Raw genomic sequence first — 22,624 nt, 5'->3', positions numbered from 1 at the left:
AGTTTGATCTGAAAAGAAAAGTTGGACGACCGGAAAGAAGATAGGAAATTGAATCACAACTGGAAAATAAGTTTACCATTTAGGTAAGAGTCAGAAGGCTGGCTTTGCAACAGGTCACCAACGGATCGCATTTACAGATGTTGCAAATGTCTTAAATATGCAGGTATCGTGGTAATCTAATTCCGATCGGTTACGTAGATGTATTTAGTAGGGGTTTTTCTTTATCGAGAACATATGTTTTGATTTTGGAGGTTAACTTTTTCCAACACATGTTGATACATCCACCACAGTTACCCATAACTCTTTATTTGGCATGGATTTGCTGTCGGATATTTAAAGTCAATGAAAGACCATATTTCTTTGTTATTCTTGGAAAAAAAATCTCAAATGTTACATATCATTTTAAACAATTAGAAAATCGAAATATATATTTCATAAACAATAAGCTATTTTCATTCCTTCTTGAAATAGTTTTCGAAGCGGCATATTTTGTTTCATTAACTAGAACATACAATGCCTTTAGACCAAAAGGGTCACAGTTATTTGATCATATTTGTTTATCACATCTTTTGCATATTGTGACGCCTCGTCATGAACCTGAAAAAAAAATTAACAAAAATTAACATTAGAAGTGCCGAATTTTCTTCCTTTGAATAACTAGTATATACAGTTTTCGCGTGTTTTATACTTTTTCTTGCGTTTTCTGTCACCTTGTACAGATATTTAAACTATATAAACAATACTTCACCTTTGATCTATCAATTGAAATGTTTACCTTAATTATGAGATCGCTATAAGTAAAGGGACTAAATTGTTAGCCAGCTAAGCAATCCATGTTTCATTAATGCAAGAGCAACACTATAAGTGCCTTTATAGATTGTCACTGGTGAGTCTTTTGTAGACGAAACGCGCATCTGGCAAAATACAAATTTTCAACCCTGGTATATATGATGAGTATTGTTAAAACTATTGGGCCGATTTCATGACTGGTGGAGTTTTTATTCTCCCAGGTCCAAGTAAGGTTTTTGTTACCTAACTTTTCAATTAAGAAAAATCGATCCAAAACAAACGAACAGAAAAATAACAGTCCTAAAAAAGATTTGACACAGAAAAAAAGATTGTAGGTGTAACTTGTGGTTAAATCAAGTGCGTGCTCTCGAAGTGTCAGAAGTCTATACTCCATTAGTGCAACCCGCTGTATATTCCTGTTGAAATACATTGATGGTGACAAATGAGTAAATAGCAGATTAGTGACTCTCCTCTCATCCTTATCAAATTCATTTAGTTTTTATAAGACAGTGATCCGTAATATCGGAAGTTGGTTTTTTTTTTTTTTTTTTTTTTTTTTTTTTTTTAAATAGGAATGTCTATGTTTGTTCAAGGTAAGCAGTTAAATTGTTCCATTGTAATCTTCTTATATTTTGGCAACAGAAACAAATTTTCATATCAAAATGCAATATTTATATAGACCTAACTAGAACAATGAAATACTATCATAATCATTATCATTACCTTAGGAATTGACTGTCGTTTTCAGCATTTCTTTTTTGAGTATTTTATACGGAACATGTCACCACATTCATTTATAATTTTTAATGCCTGAAACAAAGTAGTACAAGGGAAATGATAAACAATGCCACACAACACATTCTTGTTGTGTGTTTTTTCATAGGCTTAGATATTTATATAAAAAAAAAAAGACATCAAAAGACCGCGAACGATGGCGATGTTACAAATATGTGGAGCTGTTTCACTTTCCATTTATGAACAATACTGAACTTTGACTGTTAATGTGAATAAAATTCAAAATGTAAAAAAAGAAATATTCCTTACATGCCATTTAACCCTAGTCAATTGCATGATATTTATGAAGGATATGTGTTACATTAAATAACTGACAGTTTTTTATTCACAATTATATTTTTTTTAATTATGTTGGTGATATTGAAAATATAGTGATTACACAAAAACTTTATGTAGGGTAAAGATATCCCTGAACTTGAAAATCGATCTAATGCAACGTTTACAAATTTCGTCATATTTTGACCAAAGACTTGGTGTAGAAACTAGTATTCAATAAGCAATATTCATACCTTGTCTAGCATTTCTTTAGTATGAGCTGCTGATAAACAAAGTCTAGCACGTGATTCTATTATTGGTGTGGCGGGAAAACCAACAACTACAATACCTAACCCTTTCTCTAGACACGTTCTGTTCATAGCCCTGAAAGATAATATCACAAATTACAAAACCTAGACCCTTTCTAGATACGTTTTGTTCATAGCCCTGGGAAATAATATAATAAACTACAAAACCTTTCTTAGGGTTTGAAGGTTGCATGTAACAAGCAAAGCACGCATATTAACTGTTTCCACTTTCAACACATATAAACTCATCCTTTTTTCTTGACCCTCAAACACGGATATATTCCCATTGTTGTTGCCAAAACCCAGTCTTATTTTCTTCGATTGTCGAGTAAAACTTCCCATTGAATTTGCCATGAGCATCCGAACTGATGTCACATGACGAGCAGGATCTGCTTTACCTTCATTAGCACTTTAATCACCCCTGAGATCACCCATAGTTTTTAGTGGGGTTCGTGTCGCTTATTCTTTAGTTTTCTATGTTGTGTCGTGTGTACTATTGTTTTTCGGTCTTTTTCATTTTTAGCCATGGCGTTGTCAGTTTATTTTCGATTTATGAGTTTGACTGTTCCTCTGGTATCTTTCGTCCCCCTTTTTAAAATTAATCCTGTGTTTGGTGGGGATCGTGTTGCTCAGTCTGTAGTTTTCTATATATTGAATGTAAACAGTGGATTCTCATTTCGATGCTTTTAATATTTTTGCTACAGGATTGCAGGTTTTTTTTTCGCTTTAACTTATGATTTTTTTATTGTCTTTTTTACACGTGGCGTTTGTAATGAATGTTTATTTTTAGCAAGCCGTAGTATCTCTTTACTAGTATTTACTTCTGCACAAACTCACCGTTTGAATTATTCCATTATCCAAACTTGTAAATATTAACCATTGCGCATATGTTGATGAATTAAATACATCCTTCACTTTATATCAAAACAAATAATGTTGTGCATTCTTACACAGTTAACAAGAGATCTAGCATTGGATCGGTGTTCAGCTTTCTGTACCAACCTCTTCAAAAATACATGTGTAAATAGTTTTTACTTACGCCACTTTAGATGGTAGGAATATTAGTAAAGGCACTACGGGTGAATCATCATTTCCATAAATAATAAAACCACTTTCTTTTAATTTCCTCCGAAAATACTGTGTATTCCATTTTAACTGGTTTATTCTTTTTTGTCCTGGAATAAAAATGATTTTTTATTTTTAGTTTATATAATATTGTAGTTTCACTGAACTTAGATGCAGGATTTCCCTTTGATGATTTTGATTTTTCTGGTGATGGTCATTTTTTCTATCTTATAAACTGTTTATCTATTAGTTGATTTTTTCCCAAATTTTGGTCTCGAAAATATCGCCTACAACTAATGTTTTATCGATTTTTTGTTTGTAAAACTTTCCTTCAAACAAGCCAAGCTTACGGTACTTATACATCTTCGAATTTCAAATGTTTGGCTTTGAGCGTTCCTGATGAAGGTAAATCCAGAAAAGCGCTTCGGACGCACTGAGAAACTATTAAACGTGTTGTTTTCAATTTTTTAGCTAGAAAGCTTAAAAATTAAAACAATGTTACTTCAAGTCCGACAAAGCAAAACATATAAAGTAAGACAAGGATATACAAACAGCTAGCTAGTATAAAAGAGGGACGAAAGATACCAAAGGGACAGTCAAACTCATAAATCTAAAACAAACCGACAACGCCATGGCTAAAAATAAAAAAAGACAAACAGAAAAACAATAGTACACACGACACAACATAGAAAACTAAAGAATAAACAACACGAACCCCACCAAAAACTAGGGGTGATCTCAGGTGCTCCGGAAGGGTAAGCAGATCCTGCTCCACATGTGGCACCCGTCGTGTTGCTTATGTGATTACAAATCGGGTAAATAGTCTAATTCGGTAGGTCATATTCATGAAAGGGAAGGGGATTGTAGTTACGACGTAAGGAAAATATCCGATATCATTTGTGAAACGGTTATTCCATAACGGTCAACCAACTCGTGATGGATAGATAGAACAAATCAGAGACATATATAACTTACATTCCTCTGAACGAACCGTAATTTCACAATGTGTTGGTATAACACATATAAAATTAAAAGATATTAACTATTTCAGTTATCATGGGAATTTCCATTACTTTAACATTAAATCATGTAATAATATGTTGTGATGTTCATTATCACTGAACTAGTATATATATTTATATGAGGCCAGCTGAAGGACGCCTCCGGGTGCGGGAATTTCTCGCTGCATTGCAGACCTATTGGTGACCTTCTGTTGTTGTCTGTTATATGGTCGGGTTGATGTCTCTTTGGCACATTCCCAATTTCCATTCTCAATTTTATTCTACACGTACCTTCTGTGGTTCCGTCTTTGCCCATTATTATTAACATTGATGAGATTATTTGTTGTGTTACTGCAGGCGGCATAGAACTAGAATACACTGATGCATGCGAGTTAAGTCTTAGGTAATGTATTAATTTCTACAAAGAAAAACAAATATAATCATAAGTCAATTGGGACCTATAGATTGACAAAAGAAAAATTATAACTTCACATGGAATTCAAAATCATATCATTAAATGTGAATTTGGTGCATTAAACGTGCGTTTCTGTGGGGATTTGTTTGTCAGGGGTAACAAACTTTCTCCTTTTGATTGATTGTTGGTTGCTTTACGCCGCATAAACACAAAAAGGCTATATCGTGGCGAGGTTTTCTTTATTTTACTTTTTGAATTTATATTGGAGTTCGGTATTATTATTAAAAAGTAAAATCACAAAAATACTAAACTCCGAGAAAAATTCAAAAAGAAAAGTCTCTAATCATATTGCAAACCAATGATAAAACACATCAAACGAATGGAAAACAACTGTCATATTCCTGACTTGGTACAGGAATTTTCAAATGTAGAAAAATGGTGGATTAAACTTGGTTTTATAGCTTAACCTCTCACTTGAATGTATGACAGTCGCATCAAATTCCATTATATTTACAACGATGCGTGAAAAAAACAGATATAATAGGTAAAATTGTCAAAATAGTGGTACAGCAGTCATCACTGTGTCACAATCTCAATTAGAACAGAAACATACAAATATTTAAACACTTTTTACAAAAATTTTATTGTCGTCGTTCGGAATATATTCAATATCTAAATATAACGAAAGCTAAAGAGCGATAAATCTAATTGAACCGAGAAAAAGTAATGAATACTCGCGCAGTATGAAGATAAATCTGTCAACACAAAGTTTCCAAGTATCAACATCGATGTATAAACATCCAAAGACAAAGTCAACAAAAGACGAATACCATAAAGTTGAGGATGAAAATTTAATTCTTGAAAAAAGCGGCTTCATAGTGTACAAGTCACTAACTATCAACAGTAAACTTGGCGTTTTTCTACTCACAGTCGACTCGAAATATCTCAATATATTTTTAATCTTAGGAAAATCTTGGGTTTCTTTTATTTGTTTATTGATATGTCTTAGTTTTGTGTTTTTTAGATCCTATAGTATACCGCTGTTCAAAATTCATCAATCGATTGAGAGAAACCAAATCCGGGTTCCAACTCAAATCGAGAAAAACACATCAACTATACAAGGAACAAAACGGAACAATAGAAACACTGAAGTACAAAAAAAACAACGCCAACATATACAGAAACTGACTATTTGATAACAACTGCCATATTCCTGACTTGTTTCAGAATATTTCAACAGAATATTAGTGGGTCGAACATTGTTTTATGGCTGGCCAAACTCCCGCTTATATGACAATGTTAAAATATATTGCTAAAATGACGACACCAGGTGACAGGAATGCTGTACAACAAATGCAAGAACACTCAGCACAGATATACGCATAAATAAATAACATAAAAGTACATTATTACATGTTAACCCCAGATTGACAACGGTCATCTTCCTTTAACGACAGCACAAGCAGTGACCTATTTTTCGAGACGTATATCTAATCTTGAATTCCTTTAACAACAGTAAAGGACACCACAGACATGGACCTCTTTTTGAAACGTATATATAATCCTCTTGTTTTAAGGACGAAACTTGGTCCCAATTACCGCCATCGGATATATTTTCCGGAGTTGAAAAATAACGCAAACATCAATCGTCGCGAATATATAAAACATAGCTCTATCCTTATTAAACAACATCAAGTAAATTTGAAAATCGCGAATTCAAATCGTCGTGAAATGTGCTAGAAAGAGCGAATTAAAAAAAAAAGAATCGGGGGGGGGGGGGGGGGGGATTTTGGTTAGCAGTATTTTTATCCTTTACCTTATTGCCTGCTATATATCCCCCAGCAGCACCAAAACTTTTAGTAAATGTTCCCATCATTACATCCACGTCCTTAGGATCCAGTCCAAAATGATCTACTACACCTCTACCACTGTTACCTATAGCACCAATACTGTGAGCTTCGTCTAAGTATACATAGGCTTTGTATTTCTTCTTTAATTGGATGACTTCTGGTAGACGTATAATTGATCCTTCCATACTGTATAATTATACACAAGAGTGGGTTTTTGTATTGGCATTAAACATTTATTGTGTTTGTGGCAATACAAGTTCAAACAAACAATAAATAACAAAATAAAACAAAACAAAACAGTATCTATGAAAAAAACACCATAAAAATCATAAGTAATAAATTTTCAATATTTCAATATCAATAGTAATGCTGAATTCAGTTCCGATGTCCTAACTCCATAAGAAACAAAAGGAATAAAAGGAGAAAAACTGAGCTGTTCTGCAACAGGTAAAACATCCCTATGAATCATGATAAATGCATTTATCGCTATTTTGTGCATTTTTCCTTTCATCTTTTTTGTGATAATTTTCATATCATGCTACTCGCTTGAGATGGAAAATTATCGCCAGAAACTATGCAAGCACGTGGCGTTGATAACGAAATTGATATGAAAGTGACAACGTCGTCAAAAGTAAAATAGCGATAAACAGATTATCATTGGTCGTCTCAACTCAATTGCATTTCTCGCTTTCGCAGTGACCGGCTCAAGCGAGAAAATCAATCTCGTTGAGATGATCAACGATAATCTATAAGCATTGGTTGATATTTAACATAATATCCAGTGACAAGTGCCACATGACTAAAGCATTGTTTCAAAATCTGAATCCGCCTCAGATAATCGTAAAAAATAATATGGAAAGCTTTTATAGATGTTGGCAATCGTCTTAAACTAAATAAATAATTAGTTTGAAAAATAAGTTGTTTAATATAAGATCAGACTTTAAGTTGGTGGGGTGTGCAGAGTTTTTAACATCGTTTTAAATTAACTGTATACATTTAGCCATTTAAAAAGCCAGTAATGTGTACAAAAAAAACAATATGCTTGAAGAGGTCAGGGAATAGAAGAAACAGCCTTTACCTGTAAACACCTTCAATAAGGATGATAATTTTCTTCCAAGGTCGACTTATCTGCGGTCGTCCTTCAATAACAGCTGATTTTAACTTATTCTCTAAGTCTATCATATCTGAAGTAGTATGACATAAAGTTTAAGCAATGTACACAACAATGTTACCAAGACCGAACATTTAAAATTTTGTAAAACAATTATTCATCCTGATGTTATTGTCTGTGTTCCACGAAACCGCTCAAGTTTTTGAATGTGAACCATGAAACTGATCAACGTATTTTCTGTATACCAAGAAACTGAATATCAGCGTATTGTCCTTGTACCACCAAACTAATCAACGTATTATCTGTGTACCACGAAACTGATGAACGTACTGTATGTGTACCACGAAACTGATTAACGTATTGTCTCTGTAGCTCGAAACATATTACGAAACTTATCAACATATTGTATGTGTACCACGAAACTAATCAACGTATTGTATGTGTACCACGAAACTGATCAACGTGGTGTATGTGTACTACGAAATTTATCAACGTATTGTCTGTGTACCCCGAAACTTATAAGTTTTATCTATGCATCACAAAAGTGATCAAAGTATTGTCTGTGTACCACGAAAGTGATCAAAGTATTGTCTGTGCACCACAAAACTGCTCAAATGTATTGTCTGTGAAACTAATAAATGATTGTCCGTGTACCGCGATATTGTTGAAGTCTGGGTGGTTCCGACGTTCTTCACCCTCTTGTTCCGATGCACATAAGTCATGCTCATACTATTAATTTTGACATCCCACTGGTCCTACAGTTTATCAGTTTATCAGTACTACATCCCCAATTGTTAGTCCGATGTGCGTAATCCAAATTTATTTCATATATATAATCGATGTTTAGTAGGTAATTATGTTTTAAGTCCCCAAACATTCTGTCAACCGATTTTGAAATAGAGAAAAAGAATATTAAAAAACGGCGTCCGTTTTGAATATTCTGGGTTCCTAAATTCTCAATCACGTTCGGTCAGACCGGGGACGTTAAATCTCGTGTTGAGCAAATTTGTTTTGTCCTGGAAATGCGTTAAATATTTGCCACTGATAGTCTCCAATAGACTAGTGCAAAAATCGTGTTGACACAAAAAGAGATTGTGGTTGTCCAAACATAGTTCCGTTATTTTCCAGGCAACCAACAATACCATGTACAACACTACCATTGAAATTAATTAAATGTTGAAATACAGGCAAGCATTATGGATATAAAATAAAACGAAAACAAGAATTTATATATACAAATTCAATGTGGCAACCCACGGTCAGATTACTATGTGTCTATGCTATCAAAAAGGCCCAAACACTCCGACCTGTTTGAACAGAAATTTCGAATCGATTCTCGACAAAATTGTAAACTTTTTATCGGTAATAGCAGTTTGCCGTATCCCCTTTATTTGCCATTTTATCAATGACTTTCCGTTTTGAATGTACCTTGGAGTTCCGTATTTTTGTGATTTTACTTTTTGCCTGCAATATTTAATAAATGATTCAAACTATACTAACAAGTTTAAATCATATCCCGAAAAAAAAATTGTTTCACTTTTGAACTTTCCTGTTAATTGAATTCAAATTTCCTACTTCTGTATCTAAAATTGTGTTTAAAACTTCATTTACTGTTAGTTTGTTCAGGTGATTATTGATTTCCTGTTTATGCATGCGATTTTTCTCTTTCGCGTGCCGCGTATACAGAAATAAACCTTCATTTCTAGTTGATAACTCTTACTACAAGTATGTTTTGCCAAGATAGGTATTCGGTTGAATAATAATTTATTTCAGTTTTATAATACTATAAAAGAAACTTTCGATATTTTGAGGAGTATGACAGTTATGTCCATTCGTTTCGTATGTTGATAGACTTTACTACGCTGATTATGATCAGTTTCAATCTATGTATGACTTTCGAAAAGCAGCATACTACCATCTTTATTTATGGAATTCCCCCTTTTTGAATTTACTTTGGAGTTCGGTACTTTAATTATACTCTTGTAATTGTCAATGCCTGTTTAAAACTGAAAATCATGCGAAATTCTCAAAAGGAAAAATATATTCGGTTTGTGCGATCCTTGCAAGATCTACGCGTCTTTAAGGTTCAGCTGACCTTGACCTAATTTCATCGATCAGATGGATGAAGGTTACGTCTTTGTCTCAGTTTCTTAGCAGTGATCAACTATATTTGGTGTGTGATCTTCTTGTCACTGGAGTGCTTTTAAGGAGAGCATAAATTAATTGTCTTGTACGGTTCATCCTACATTCCTAAATAGAATCCGGAAATCCAGCTGGTTCTGTTCTATTTCATATTTGTAAGAATGTGCACCAGTGTGGGTGAAATTAATTGAATAAGAATGTTTCTATCCACTATGAATTGTCTTCGCTTCATAATCTTTATATTCTTCTTACTTGTTTAGTTCTTCTATCGTTTTGATTTGTATTAAGTTTTTATGTTTGTTTTAAAGAATTGACGACGAGCATACAAAAGGAAAGGTACTGTAGATTCATTTAGTTTTGTGAGTACAAATTTTCGTAGATAAGGGAAAACTTGCAGGTTCGTGGATATTTAATTTCGTGGTTTTTGCCGAGGTCTGCATACAAGCCTATAGAAAATGTGTTATTCGTTGAACATTTAATATCGTGGTTTATCTGTACCCACGATATCCACGAAAATTTGTATCCAACGAATATTAATGAATCCACCGTGATATTCAAGAGGGTTGATTTTTTTAAAATGTAATTATAAGATGTTTATTACCGTGTATGTATTACTTACTATTATGCTTAAAAGTTCTAATTGAAGCCCCCGACAACCTTGCTCCTAAAATCAATGAGCTGTGATTTAGTTCGTCACTTAAAATAAGACAACCCTGAAATATATAAACATACAGTTGTTTAAACAAACTTCGCGTCATTTAATTTCTATACTCTAACCAGAGTGGACAAACGCCATTGTTGGATATACGTCAATAAGGCCGCAATCAAAATTATACAAAATACATTTAGTGGTCGACAGTGGAAAGGTGTCTTTAATAATAAGATGTCAAATTCGTAATCGTCCCGAATCTTAAATAAAAGTCGTCTATAAATCAATCCTAAATTATGAATATCAACTTTGTACACATGAAATATTTGAAACCTTTAGAACGTCAGATGACTTTGACATCATTATTTAGACCGAATTCTCTTAGATAATTAAAGATGACCATAGCAGGTACCACAAGTAAAATTCAAAACTAGCATTTCTGTAAAACAGTTGCACCCTTTGATAAACAGTTGGGCACTTTTAGAAACAATTGTACCCTTTGGTAATTAAATCAGAAACTTATCGTTCAACAATAAATCAAACAATCAAAATTTCTGTCCACTTACGATTTTAACTTATTTTAAACTTCTGGTATTTGTCAAAAATTAAATGAAAATTGATATGCTACAAATTCTATTTGGATTTGATTTATAAAAATATATTCCATAGTTTATATGGCCAGGATTTCCTCGTATATTTGATGAGTTTCCGTCAGTTTTACTTTGTAACCCGGATTTGTTTTCTCTCAATCAATTTATGACTTTCGAACAGCGGTATAATAAGCGTTGTCTTTATTTTAGATACCTTTCAATAATTACATATGCTTACATTTCAATTATAACATATGCTTACCTTTCCTACCAAACAGGGAATGTTCATTGAATTAGTAGCAAACCCCATTGGTATGGTTATAGCTGCATCAACACCTAAAAACTCCGCTACTAATGTATCTAACTTCTTATGAATATCTAAGTACCCTAAAATATACAAAAGATGCGCATATTGATCGATGATCATTTCATAAAAGGGTGTAAAAGTGATAAATCTTTGGAGTAGTACACGTGATCGATCGAGTATTTCTGATTTTCATATTTCGAATGCAAAAAGCTTGAAAAGATTAATTGCGGCCTTTATTCTTTTGAATGCCTGTAAAAAGTCAGAAATGCGACTGTTTCTTTTAGTTGTCTGTTTAAATAACTATCCAATGATCGAATGATATTACAATTATATCACATTGTTTATGGGTACTATGAAATTTTTACCAGGGGATCTAGGCTCATATTCTGTGCCAGAGTTATTCTAAATCATTAGCTTCCAGGCAAAGGGAATATAGGGCACTGACAGGGAATACGAGGTCATATCTCCTGTGAAGCCCGAATAACAACTATATCATACTAGGGAGTCTGAATTTCAACATTATCCATGTATATAATTCTGGTCATCGTTTTTGTTCATAAGGTATTATGTACATGGGTCCATTTACCCTGACAAGGCAACCAATCAAAGATGCATGATTAACTCAGATATTTCACTCTATTCTAATGTAAGGAAATACATAGCATGTGCCAATATACTCAATGGACATATCAAAGTTGTAACCTTAAATTCATCTTACAGATGAGTGTTTGTCATGTCAGCCATCTTATCTTTAATACACTCTAAGCTTATTCACTACAAACTAAGCTTTATTCTTGCTATTTCGAACAAAACGTAACAATGAAACGTGAAACTATCTTTATACAAAATACATGTAATATCCAAAAGTAAAATTACAAAAATACAGAACTCCGAGGAAAATTCAAAACGGAAGTTCCTATATCAAATGGCAAAATCAAAAGCTCAAACACATCAAACGAATGGATAACAACGTTTATATTCCTGACTTGATATAGGCATTTTCTTATGTAGAAAAGGGTGGATTGAACCTGGATTTACAGCTAGCTAAACCTCTCACTTGTATGACAGTCGCATCAAAGAGATCGTTTTTAAATGAAATCTAAATGATTGACAGGAGTGAAGATATATGGGCATCCCTGGAATTCTGCCTCCGGCGGTAAAATCCGTAATACAGTGTGGTGCAGTTTGGTGTGCAGTATATACAAATACTCAGTCACGTTCGGTAGAAATGAGGACGTTAAACCCGATGCCTCGTGTAGTGAGAGTGTCGTGCTCTCTGTAAGTTAACCCCTTCAACAACTCTTTTAGGTGTCTGTTACATGTTGACAAGCAAAACATACACCCTTATCGAACAAACCAATGTTATTTATTTCCAGCAGCATTCAAAATGTCCTAGCTTTCACCCCGATTATGCTTACTAACAAACCTTCCTATTAATATATCAATTATTATTTTTGTTCTCTTCCTAAAAATCCATGAAAGAATTGTCACTAAGCGTTAAGCTAGTAATAATCAATTAGATGAAACGTTTGGATGCAAAATATTTCAATAACAATCGTCTGCACATAGTTTTTATTACTTCGTAAACAGATGACTTTCAAATAATAACGACTAATTTGAAACATTGATATATTTTGTAGCAAGACCAACCTTATTTAGATTGATCGATTGTTGTAGTTTAACACCACTTTCAGCTCTATTGGCTCTTTCGTGGCGGTCAGTTTTAATAGTGGAGGAAGCCGGATTGCCGAGAGAGAACTACTTACCTTCGACATGCAACCTGACAATCCTTGTCAAATAAGATTGGAGTCGACAGGCTAACAATTAAGTATTTGGACAACTCAGATCACTCGTAGAAATATTTCCAGGCTTAATTGGGTAGCAAGTCTAGTTTGTTTTACTTTTAATATTTATCATGAAACAAACACTCAAGATTATATAAGTTAACTTATTAGTCGAAATAACAATGCGATGAGTTCTTAAAAGACTTTGGCTGATGACATTGGCATGTGGACTATAATAGTTGATTGACAGCCGACCGAGCGAGGGCTGTTTAGCAGCTCAAGGTCGTTATAAACTCCCATCATCCAGAATATTTGAATTAACGAACGCAATTTTATAATTCATAAAGTACAAAGTAAATGTATTTGTTTGGTGCTTAGTGATATCCAACAACATATTTGAATATATGAGATAAATGTATTTGTTTGGTGCTTAGTGATATCCAACAACATATTTGAATACAAATTTTTAATAATTCTTTGGTCCTTTCAATAAATGCAATTTAAACGTAGGTATAATGAAGTTAGTATACAATTTGCGTTAATAAAAGCATTTAGAAGGTTTTTTTAATTTGTCTTTTAACTCAAGATTCATAATGCATGATGTTTCTGTCATAAAAAGCATGCGAAGCGTAACATTAATATTTATTTTACAAAATGCCATTTCTCTATGTATTTGATATTGTAAATCAATTCGTATATGATAAAGTTATAATAAGTCAATAATGTATGCAAAAGTCAATAGAGCGGAGGACCAATTGATCTTGTCTTATCTCTTGGCGTCCGTCGTCCTTGTCGGTTGTTCGTAAACTGTTACAAAAAAAATGCTCCTCTTAAACTACTGAGTCAAACACAGGGGCTTGTTTGGTGGTTCAGACGAGGGTTTTAATATAGGATATATATAGCGACCGCCATCGACAGTAAAAACCTCGTAAAACCCACTAAACAAGCCCCTGTGAGCCAAATTTAACAAAACTTGGCCATATTCAATACAAGGATGTCAAGTTAACAAAATGTGTCCGTTGATTCCGCCTGCCAACCAGCATGGCTGTCATGGCCAAAAATATGACATAGGGGTCAAGTGCAAGTTTGTTTATCCCCTTAAAAACTCCTTTATATAAAGAGAAAAATTGACACATGCAAACATGTTCAAAATGTAGATTTTTACCTTCTCACGGTTCATTTACATAAACATTATCAGACTTATATAAGAGTTGTGTGTCTATCTCCATGAATATGAAAAAAAATAAGATGAGCCTTGAAATGTCAAGGTGCATGAGTTATATATATCAAAAGGTGAAACAATGTTTTTTTAAACACAGGGTCAACTTTAGTATCCCTTAAATACCCAGCAATTATTTTCTAATGAAACATACCTAGTTCCTGTCGGCTGCCACAGGTAGCAATACCGCACGTTTGTGTTGTTTTTGCAGCAGCTTCAGCACAAGGTCCTTTACAATCAGAGAATCCCAAATAGTTGTAAGATCCTAGATTTATTACGGTGTGTTTTTTGCCTGTTATTCTAAGAAGAAAAAAATACAAGGATATATTGTTGAATCAATGACAACACTGAATAGAGACACTTATAGCGTTGTCGGTTTATTTTCAATCTATGCGTTTGACTGTTCCTCTGGTATCTTTCGCCCCTCTTTTGTAAGATCTTAAATAGATTACGGTGTGCTTTTTGCCTGTTATTCTAAGAAAAAGATACAAAAATACGTTGCTAAATCAAAGGCACTGAACAGAGACACTTATCGTAAGATCTTAGATTTATCACGGTGTGTTTTTTGCCTGTTATTCTAAGAAAAAGATACAAGAAAACATTGCTGTATCAAAGCCAACAGAGTACTTATCGTAAAGATTGTTTCTTAAGGTGGTACCCAACACTTTCACTAAAATTAATTTGGCTCGTTTAATTTTCATAAAATTTTGTCAAAGTATTTACTTTGACCCTTTAACAAAAATATAAAAATTTCTAAAATTTAAAACCAACCGTTTTGTCAGAAAAATTACACTGGTTATATAGCAGTTTGACAAACACCAATTTTGATCATTGAGAAGCTTAATATTCCCTTTACAACACAACGTAATTAAAACGTTAAGCTGACATTACAGAGTTATCTCCCTGTAGTGTTAGGTACCACCTTAATGGTTCGTATCATATGGTGTTTGTTGACATTGTTAAGTGTTTGTTTCTCTTTCAATTCTTTTCTCTTCGTGTCCATATAACCTACTACAGAATGAATGTAGTGAAATTTTAAAAATAAAAGTTTATTTTAGAATGAATATCGAATATCTTTTGTTTTACTATTACAGAAATAGCATATGTTTCTTACAATTATATTGGTTTTGTGCTCACGGGCAATTCTTTATACTACAGGCACTACACGTTGTCAATTGTAATAAAATATGGGCGATGGGAAGAAAATAGTGCCCATATATATACAAAATTCATTATAAATACACCATAATAGTATTGCAATGTATATTCGATCCACGAGGGTATCATTAAATTTAATGCTTCGTTCAGAAGGTTTTTTGTCAAAGTAAATCATAGTTCGAAGAGCTTTGTTCTTAAAATGTACAGACGGTAAACGCTTTTACATTCCTATAAAACTAGGAGGAGAAATGCGAATTTTTAAATTACATCGTTATGTTCAAACAGTGCATTTTGTACGAGTTGGATTAGGCTTTTCCGAATGTACATCTATAAAAAATGATGACTTTTTTTTTTATTTTATTTTTTATTATAAACTTTGAATATCGTTGGTTGTAATGCAATGTAATGAAATTAAGAATAAGAGAACATACTCGCAGCCCCACCAATGATCTTTTGATGTTCTTTCTAGGACGTCCATTGTAGCTCCTGGATTACTACATATTGGTCTATTCCAACAGTCTCGCACCCGCCGGTATAAATTTCGTGTGTAGAAATTTTCCCAGCTTTGATATAAGGGTACAAATCCCTGTAATAAATATGCATATGCTAAATTTTGATCGAACATGTCCTGTGATTATGTCGTAGTAGATGCAATTCATCATCAAAAATAATGTCCAAAAAGTAGGAAATATTTGCTATTGGATAAATCTTGGAAATGGTTTATGGATAATAAACAAATTTTCCATAGTATTTTCTTTGTGAAAATTTCTATAATTTATAAACTGTTAATGTATTTATTATTCTAATAGTATCGTAAGTTGTCCTTCTGTTTTATCAGTTTATGGATTTTATATTGCAGTGATCAATACGTTTATGAACCTCCTCTGAGGTTATTAAATGTTTATCAATTGATGCATTTGTCCTTTAAGGTTGTGAACATTTTATATGTTCGGATTTAACAGTATAAGCTTCTTCTTTTTTAATAAAGAAAAATGCCTTTAAATATCTAAAATACAAAAATTAAGGATCCTCCATCTATATACCATCAACTTTTTGGTCTTATTCAAAGTACTAACTGGAAGTTTCGGTTCTGTACACGTCTTTTCTTTTTCTATTCCAATACTTCGTAAAAAGTCTCTTATGTGTCCTATAACTACCATTAATCCATAAGACAGATAAGTCATAATGGCTGCCATGAGTGGAGTCTCTTCAAACGTCTCATCAAAGGAAATCTCATGGTGTGAAGAAGATACCTGGAATTTTATCAATAAAATTGAGAATGGAAATGGGGAATGTGTCAAAGAGAAAACAACAGAAGGTCACCAACAAACAACCCGACCATAAAACAGACAACAACAGAAGGTCACCAACAGGTCTTCAATGCAGCGAGAAATTCCCGAACCCGGAGGCGTCTTTCAGCTGGCCCCTAAACAAATATATATACAATGAATTTTACTAAAACAATCGGATGGTTAACTACATGCACTAGTCAAAAGTGCAATGTAATTAAAATGAAGATCACTGATTTCGTTATGCCCATATGACTTCGAGTAACCGATTTCTGATAGATATGGATTTTATAAACAGATTGGTGAAAAGTATGTATATATATATGTAGTATTTATGTCTGATACGTAACGGTTTATCAGCAATCCAAAACATCAAGTAAAAAAGACTCTTATTTATTTAATGTCCATCATTAAATATTTTTTTTTTTGTTCTGATTGAGATTGTCACGACACGGTGATGACTGCTGTGCCCTATTTTGGCAATTTTACCTATTATGTCTGTTTTGTTCACGCATCGTTGTAAATATAATGGAATTCGATGCGACTGTCATACAAGTGAGAGGTTTAGCGCTATAAAACCAGGTTCAATCCACCATTTTCTACATTTGAAAATGCCTGCACAAAGTCAGGACTATCATTGTAACAGTTGCTGTCCATTCGTTTGATGTGTTTTATCATTTGATTTTGCCATTTGAATAGGGACTTTCCGTTTTCAATTTTCTTCGGAGTTCAGTATTTTTGTGATTTTACTTTTCATTCATATGTGAGGGTTCGGGTCCATTATTATGTATTCTATAAACCATCATACGAATGCGTGATAAGTTTGATACGTAAACAAAGGATAGATCTTAGTCAAGTTCAAATGTGATATTTGATGTTCGGTATATATCAGGTTTTTGTTTTGCCTTGGTTTATTTCGTTTATTGTTCTTTTATATTTGAATTGTTTTCGTGTGATTTTGTGTTTGTTTGTATGTTTGTTTGGTTTTAGATTTCTTGTGTGTTTTCAGTTTGGTTTTGTGTTTTTGTTTTTGTTTTTGTTTTGTGGTTGGGGGTGTTGTTTGAGGGGTCTGCTAGTTAGTGAATGCAATGATAATGTAACAGCTTTAGAAATAAATGTTATAAATAAAAAAAAATATCACCCTTTTTTAAGTCATCTTCTAATTAGTTCAGATTGAATTAAGTACACATCTTTTCGTCTGACAACGAAGGACTGCGGAAACACATATCTCAACAGGACAAAATAGCATGAAATTACATTAACTGTAGATGTAACGTCTATTACTTATTCGTGGGGTTGGGTAACTGTCTCCGTGACTTTTTTTTATCTACGTATATTCATAAATTTGGCTACACATCAGTAGATTCAAGAAAATGCAAAATGATAAATAATAAAATTTTAACTTCTTTAAAATACGACATCCGACTCGCAAAACAACGATCACGTGTATGGCACGCCGTTATTATATTTATTCAATTTCGAGATATCTTATTTAGTTAAATAAGATATCTTATAAACTTATTGGATATCTTAATAACAAAATGAGATATCTTATATATTAATTGAGATATCTGATTTATTAAATAAGATATCTTATATATTAAATAAGATATCTTATTAAAATGTTTATAAAGATATCTTATTAAATATATAAGATATCTTATTTAAAATATAAGATATCTTATTTAAAATATAAGATATCTCTATTAATTTATAAGATATCTTATTAACTATATAAGATATCTTATTAACTATATAAGATATCTTATTAACTATATAAGATATCTGTTATATAGTTAATAATAGAGATATCTTATTTACTTAATAAGATATCTCCATAAGTTAATAAGATATCTCTATTAGTTTATAAGATATCTCTATTAATTAATAAGATATCTCTATTAGTTTATAAGATATCTCTATCAATTAATAAGATATCTTATAAAGTATGCATTTAAAAGATATCTTTATAAAGAAGTAAGATATCTTATATACTTTATAAGATATCTTATTAATTAATAGAGATATCTTATTAACTTATAGAGATATCTTATAAACTAATAGAGATATCTTATAAAATTTTAGAGATATCTTATTAACTTATAGATATATCTTATTAACTTATAGAGATATCTTATAAACTAATAGAGATATCTTATAAACTTTTAGAGATATCTTATTAACTTATAGAGATATCTTATTCAATTGGTTATAAAGATATCTCATTTAATATATAAGATATCTCCATAAGTTAATAAGATATATCTATTAGTTTATAACATATCTCTTTTAATTAATAAGATATCTTATAAAGTATGTATTTAAAAGATATCTTTATAAAGAAATAATATATCTTATATACTTTATAAGATATCTTATTAATTAATAGAGATATCTTATTAACTTATAGAGATATCTTATAAACTAATAGAGATATCTTATAAACTAATAGAGATATCTTATTTACTTTCAAATTAAATAAGATATCTTATAACAATTAAAGATATCTTGTTAAATAAATAAGATTTCTTCAAATTTGAATAAATATAAAAACGGCGTGCCATACACGTGGTTAAAAATAAATGTCGCTGAGGATTAGGTTTCAAATTTTATAAAAGTTTGTCGTACTTTGCTTTGTATACGTAATATCAAGATTACGACACTGTATAAGGGCTTTTCTTTCCGATCGTATTTGTTTGTACCCGATACAATTCATTATTTGTTATTGGTTTTTTTAAACAGAAAATGAACGACAATAGAAAATGCGATTTAGTGTATGACAGTAGCTATAGTGCATGGAAGAAAGAAAGATTTCATGCCACATTCGAGTGAAACAAACATTGGTTTCCATCAAAAACTACATTTTGAAGATTTTTCTATGGTATTTAATTTCCTATTTTGCCTTTTTGTTCTCTCTTTTAATTTAAAGAGATTTATACAAACAAATATTGAACAAACTATAGACTATATAACAAAGGCACTAAACTATGGGGTTGAGTGGTTGTATTATTATACTTTCCAATGAATTAAATTTGAAATGAGTGCTACTTTTGACTACTTATGTAAAATTCCGAATCACACACACGTTCTCTGTGAGAATAAATGTAAAATTCGTTTAATGTAAATTATTGTATAGCAAACGACTTTTTGAGGAAAGGATGGTGGTACTAAAATTAAAATTTAAAAAGTAAAGGGGTTTTCAACAACTATGCATTTTTGTATAAGTATTGTTGTTGACGATATCACGAATCACCCTAACCCCACCCCTACCACCCCAACCCCAGTGGCGGATCCATGAATTTTCATACAGGGAGTGGGAGCACTGACTTCCTTAGAGTAGGTCTGCTCCAGTAATGCTTCAGTTATTCCTTAATAATCAAAAAAATCCTACAAAATTGGCCCGGGGGGGGGGGCCTCTAAATTCGCCTCTGACCCCCACACCCTTTCAAAAATCCTTGATCCACCCCTGTTTATTTTTTTTTTGGGGTACATCTGCACTCTTTTCGAGAGTTTCTTTTCAAGAGAAATATTTATTTTTTCTATGCATTGTACTTGTAGTAAAAACAAATATGTATAGCAACTAACCTTGGTGTTACCATTACAGGTGTGTCCATTTTCCTGGGGGTACTTTCCATTATATCTAGGGATTGTTTCTCCTTCTTCATCGTGAACACAATGTTTAAACAAAGATCCGGTTTCATTTTCTTGTTTCATTTCTCGTTGTTAGCGTGTTATGTCAACTTATAACCGTCCTATATATGCACACGGAAAGCACTTCATATAATGAAAAATTAGGCATAAAGAATTTAAAAAAAAAAAAACCTTTTAGATAAGGTGTTTGTCTTCCGTCTGGGCGTTCACTCAAACATAACAATTTCTATTACTTTTGACTTAAATATCTTTTTCCGTAAACTGATCCGACTCTGAATAGTTATCAAATTGTACGCACTATTAAATTTTGTGATTTTAAGGTCACAAATATAGGATTGTTACGTGTCGTACAATAAAATGATAATTGTATAATCATAGAAATAAAGGTATTATTTTTAAGTCGTTGTAAATCTTTTAATTTCGGATACCTGTAGAGGTCAACATTGAGTTCGTCCCTACGTCAAAGTTGAAACAATCGATCTCAGGCGGTTGAGAAGGTAAACATAGAATAACAACTCCTTACATAAGAGTAATCGATTCAACCGTATAGAAATTTGCACTGATATTTAAATACTTTAACAATATAAAATTATGGCATGATATACAAACAATAAAAACGAAAATTGGATTATCATATCAGAATGCCTATAATTGTAAAAAATTAGCTCATGTACGTCTGATCATGAATTTGTATGTACATACACATACCAGATTTTAAATCATAATAGAATACAATCATTTCTAAACTTTGAAGTGATTCTCAAACTTACAGGCGCCTGAGTGCATGTAAACCGCTTTTTTATTATATTTTTTCGTTTTTATGTTTAAATTTTGTAAGTAAATTTTCTTATCGATACGATTTTAGTACAATGACATTAGTTTATATCATGTATATATTCTGTCCCAGAATTCCGATTTTCGAGGAAAGGGAATAAAGGGGCAGCATATATAAACTAGTATTTGTTTATCGCATCCAATAAGAACAAGAACCAATTAAACAAGTGAAACCCATGCATACGTAATAAGAGTATATACAAAAATTTAAACACATTTTTGCGCCTGTCCCAAGTCAGGAGCCTCTAGCCTTTGTTAGTCTTGTATTGTTTTAATTTTAGTTTCTTGTGTACAATTTGGAAATTAGTATGGCGTTCATTATCACTGGACTAGTATATTACATTTGTTTAGGGGCCAGCTGAAGGACGCCTCCGGGTGCGGGAATTTCTCGTTACATTGAAGACCTGTTGGTGACCCTCTGCTGTTGTTTTTTATTTGGTCGGGTTGTTGTCTCTTTGACACATTCCCCATTTCCATTCTCAATTTTACACTAGAGATAAATAAAACAGAGATAACATGCATCAAAGCGCATGCACTTTAAATGAATAGTATACCGCTGCTCGTCAAAGTAGAACCAAAAGCCTTCAAGGTTAATATATAGGATGTCTCGTTTGCATTGTTGTTCAAACTTATGGTAAAACAATCCCGCGAAACTAAGTGATTCATACATATTCATGTATTTTTTTTCATTTCATGACAATTTGTTGCACCTGGGATTAACATGACTAAGAAAATTTCTCTATTGGTCCCAGTTTGCTCGTTCCTTCATTTCTTATTAATATCAAAGAATACTAGATAGCCTTTTTTAGTTCTAATTGCTTATTGTATTTCAATAAAAAGGGCATAAAAGTTTTTAATGTTCTAATATACCAGGTAGATACAGGAGTGCTTTAGCAAAATTTAGATGTGGTGTAGCACCCATCAGAATTGAAACTGGTCGTTATGAGAATATTGATATTGAAAATAGATTATGTTTTAACTGTACTGATGACGTTGAAGATGAAAAACATGTTTTGTTAAACTGTCCTGTATATTCAGATATTCGTAATGTTATTTTTAACCATGCTAGTATTGTTGATGAGAATTTTTTACATATGTCTGATAATGAGAAATTTATATTTCTTTTTACAAATGGAAATATGGTATTTTATACTGCCAAAATCTGCTATGAAATTTTAATAAAGCGAAAATGTTTTTTATATTCATGATAGTTGACCTAAGTTGTATTTGTATTATAATTTTTAAAAAAATTGTTTTATAGTCTCTCATAACTCTTTATAGAGTGGCTCTTGTTGTTAATTTGTGTTTTAAAAAGCTGTATATTTTATATGTAACAAGTGGTGAGACTTTAATAAAGTATTTGTCTTGTCTTGTGTTCAACAAAAGAGCAAACCCGTATTCAGCTTGGGTCG

The 22,624-nt window shown here is 32.2% G+C and overlaps 1 protein-coding gene across 1 annotated transcript; it reads right to left on the bottom strand.

Annotated features, from left to right (window-relative positions):
- Positions 1 to 355: 355 nt before the first annotated feature.
- Positions 356 to 21,227, bottom strand: LOC139515733 (serine palmitoyltransferase 2-like). The gene is made up of 13 exons (XM_071305405.1): positions 20,313 to 21,227; positions 16,515 to 16,691; positions 15,870 to 16,024; positions 14,435 to 14,580; positions 11,233 to 11,357; positions 10,351 to 10,444; positions 7,557 to 7,662; positions 6,445 to 6,664; positions 4,505 to 4,631; positions 3,187 to 3,322; positions 2,094 to 2,223; positions 1,513 to 1,599; positions 356 to 597 (listed from the first exon to the last, which is right to left on the bottom strand). Exons 1-12 carry the CDS (start codon positions 20,439 to 20,441, stop codon positions 1,534 to 1,536), a joined length of 1,611 nt encoding a protein of 536 aa, XP_071161506.1. The 5' UTR covers positions 20,442 to 21,227; the 3' UTR covers positions 356 to 597; positions 1,513 to 1,533.
- Between the last annotated feature and the right edge of the window lie 1,397 nt (positions 21,228 to 22,624).

The sequence above is a fragment of the Mytilus edulis genome, chromosome 3 (genome assembly GCF_963676685.1).
Source record: "Mytilus edulis chromosome 3, xbMytEdul2.2, whole genome shotgun sequence".
In the NCBI taxonomy this organism is placed as follows: domain Eukaryota; kingdom Metazoa; phylum Mollusca; class Bivalvia; order Mytilida; family Mytilidae; genus Mytilus; species Mytilus edulis.
This window is presented reverse-complemented; position numbering and strand designations above follow the sequence as displayed.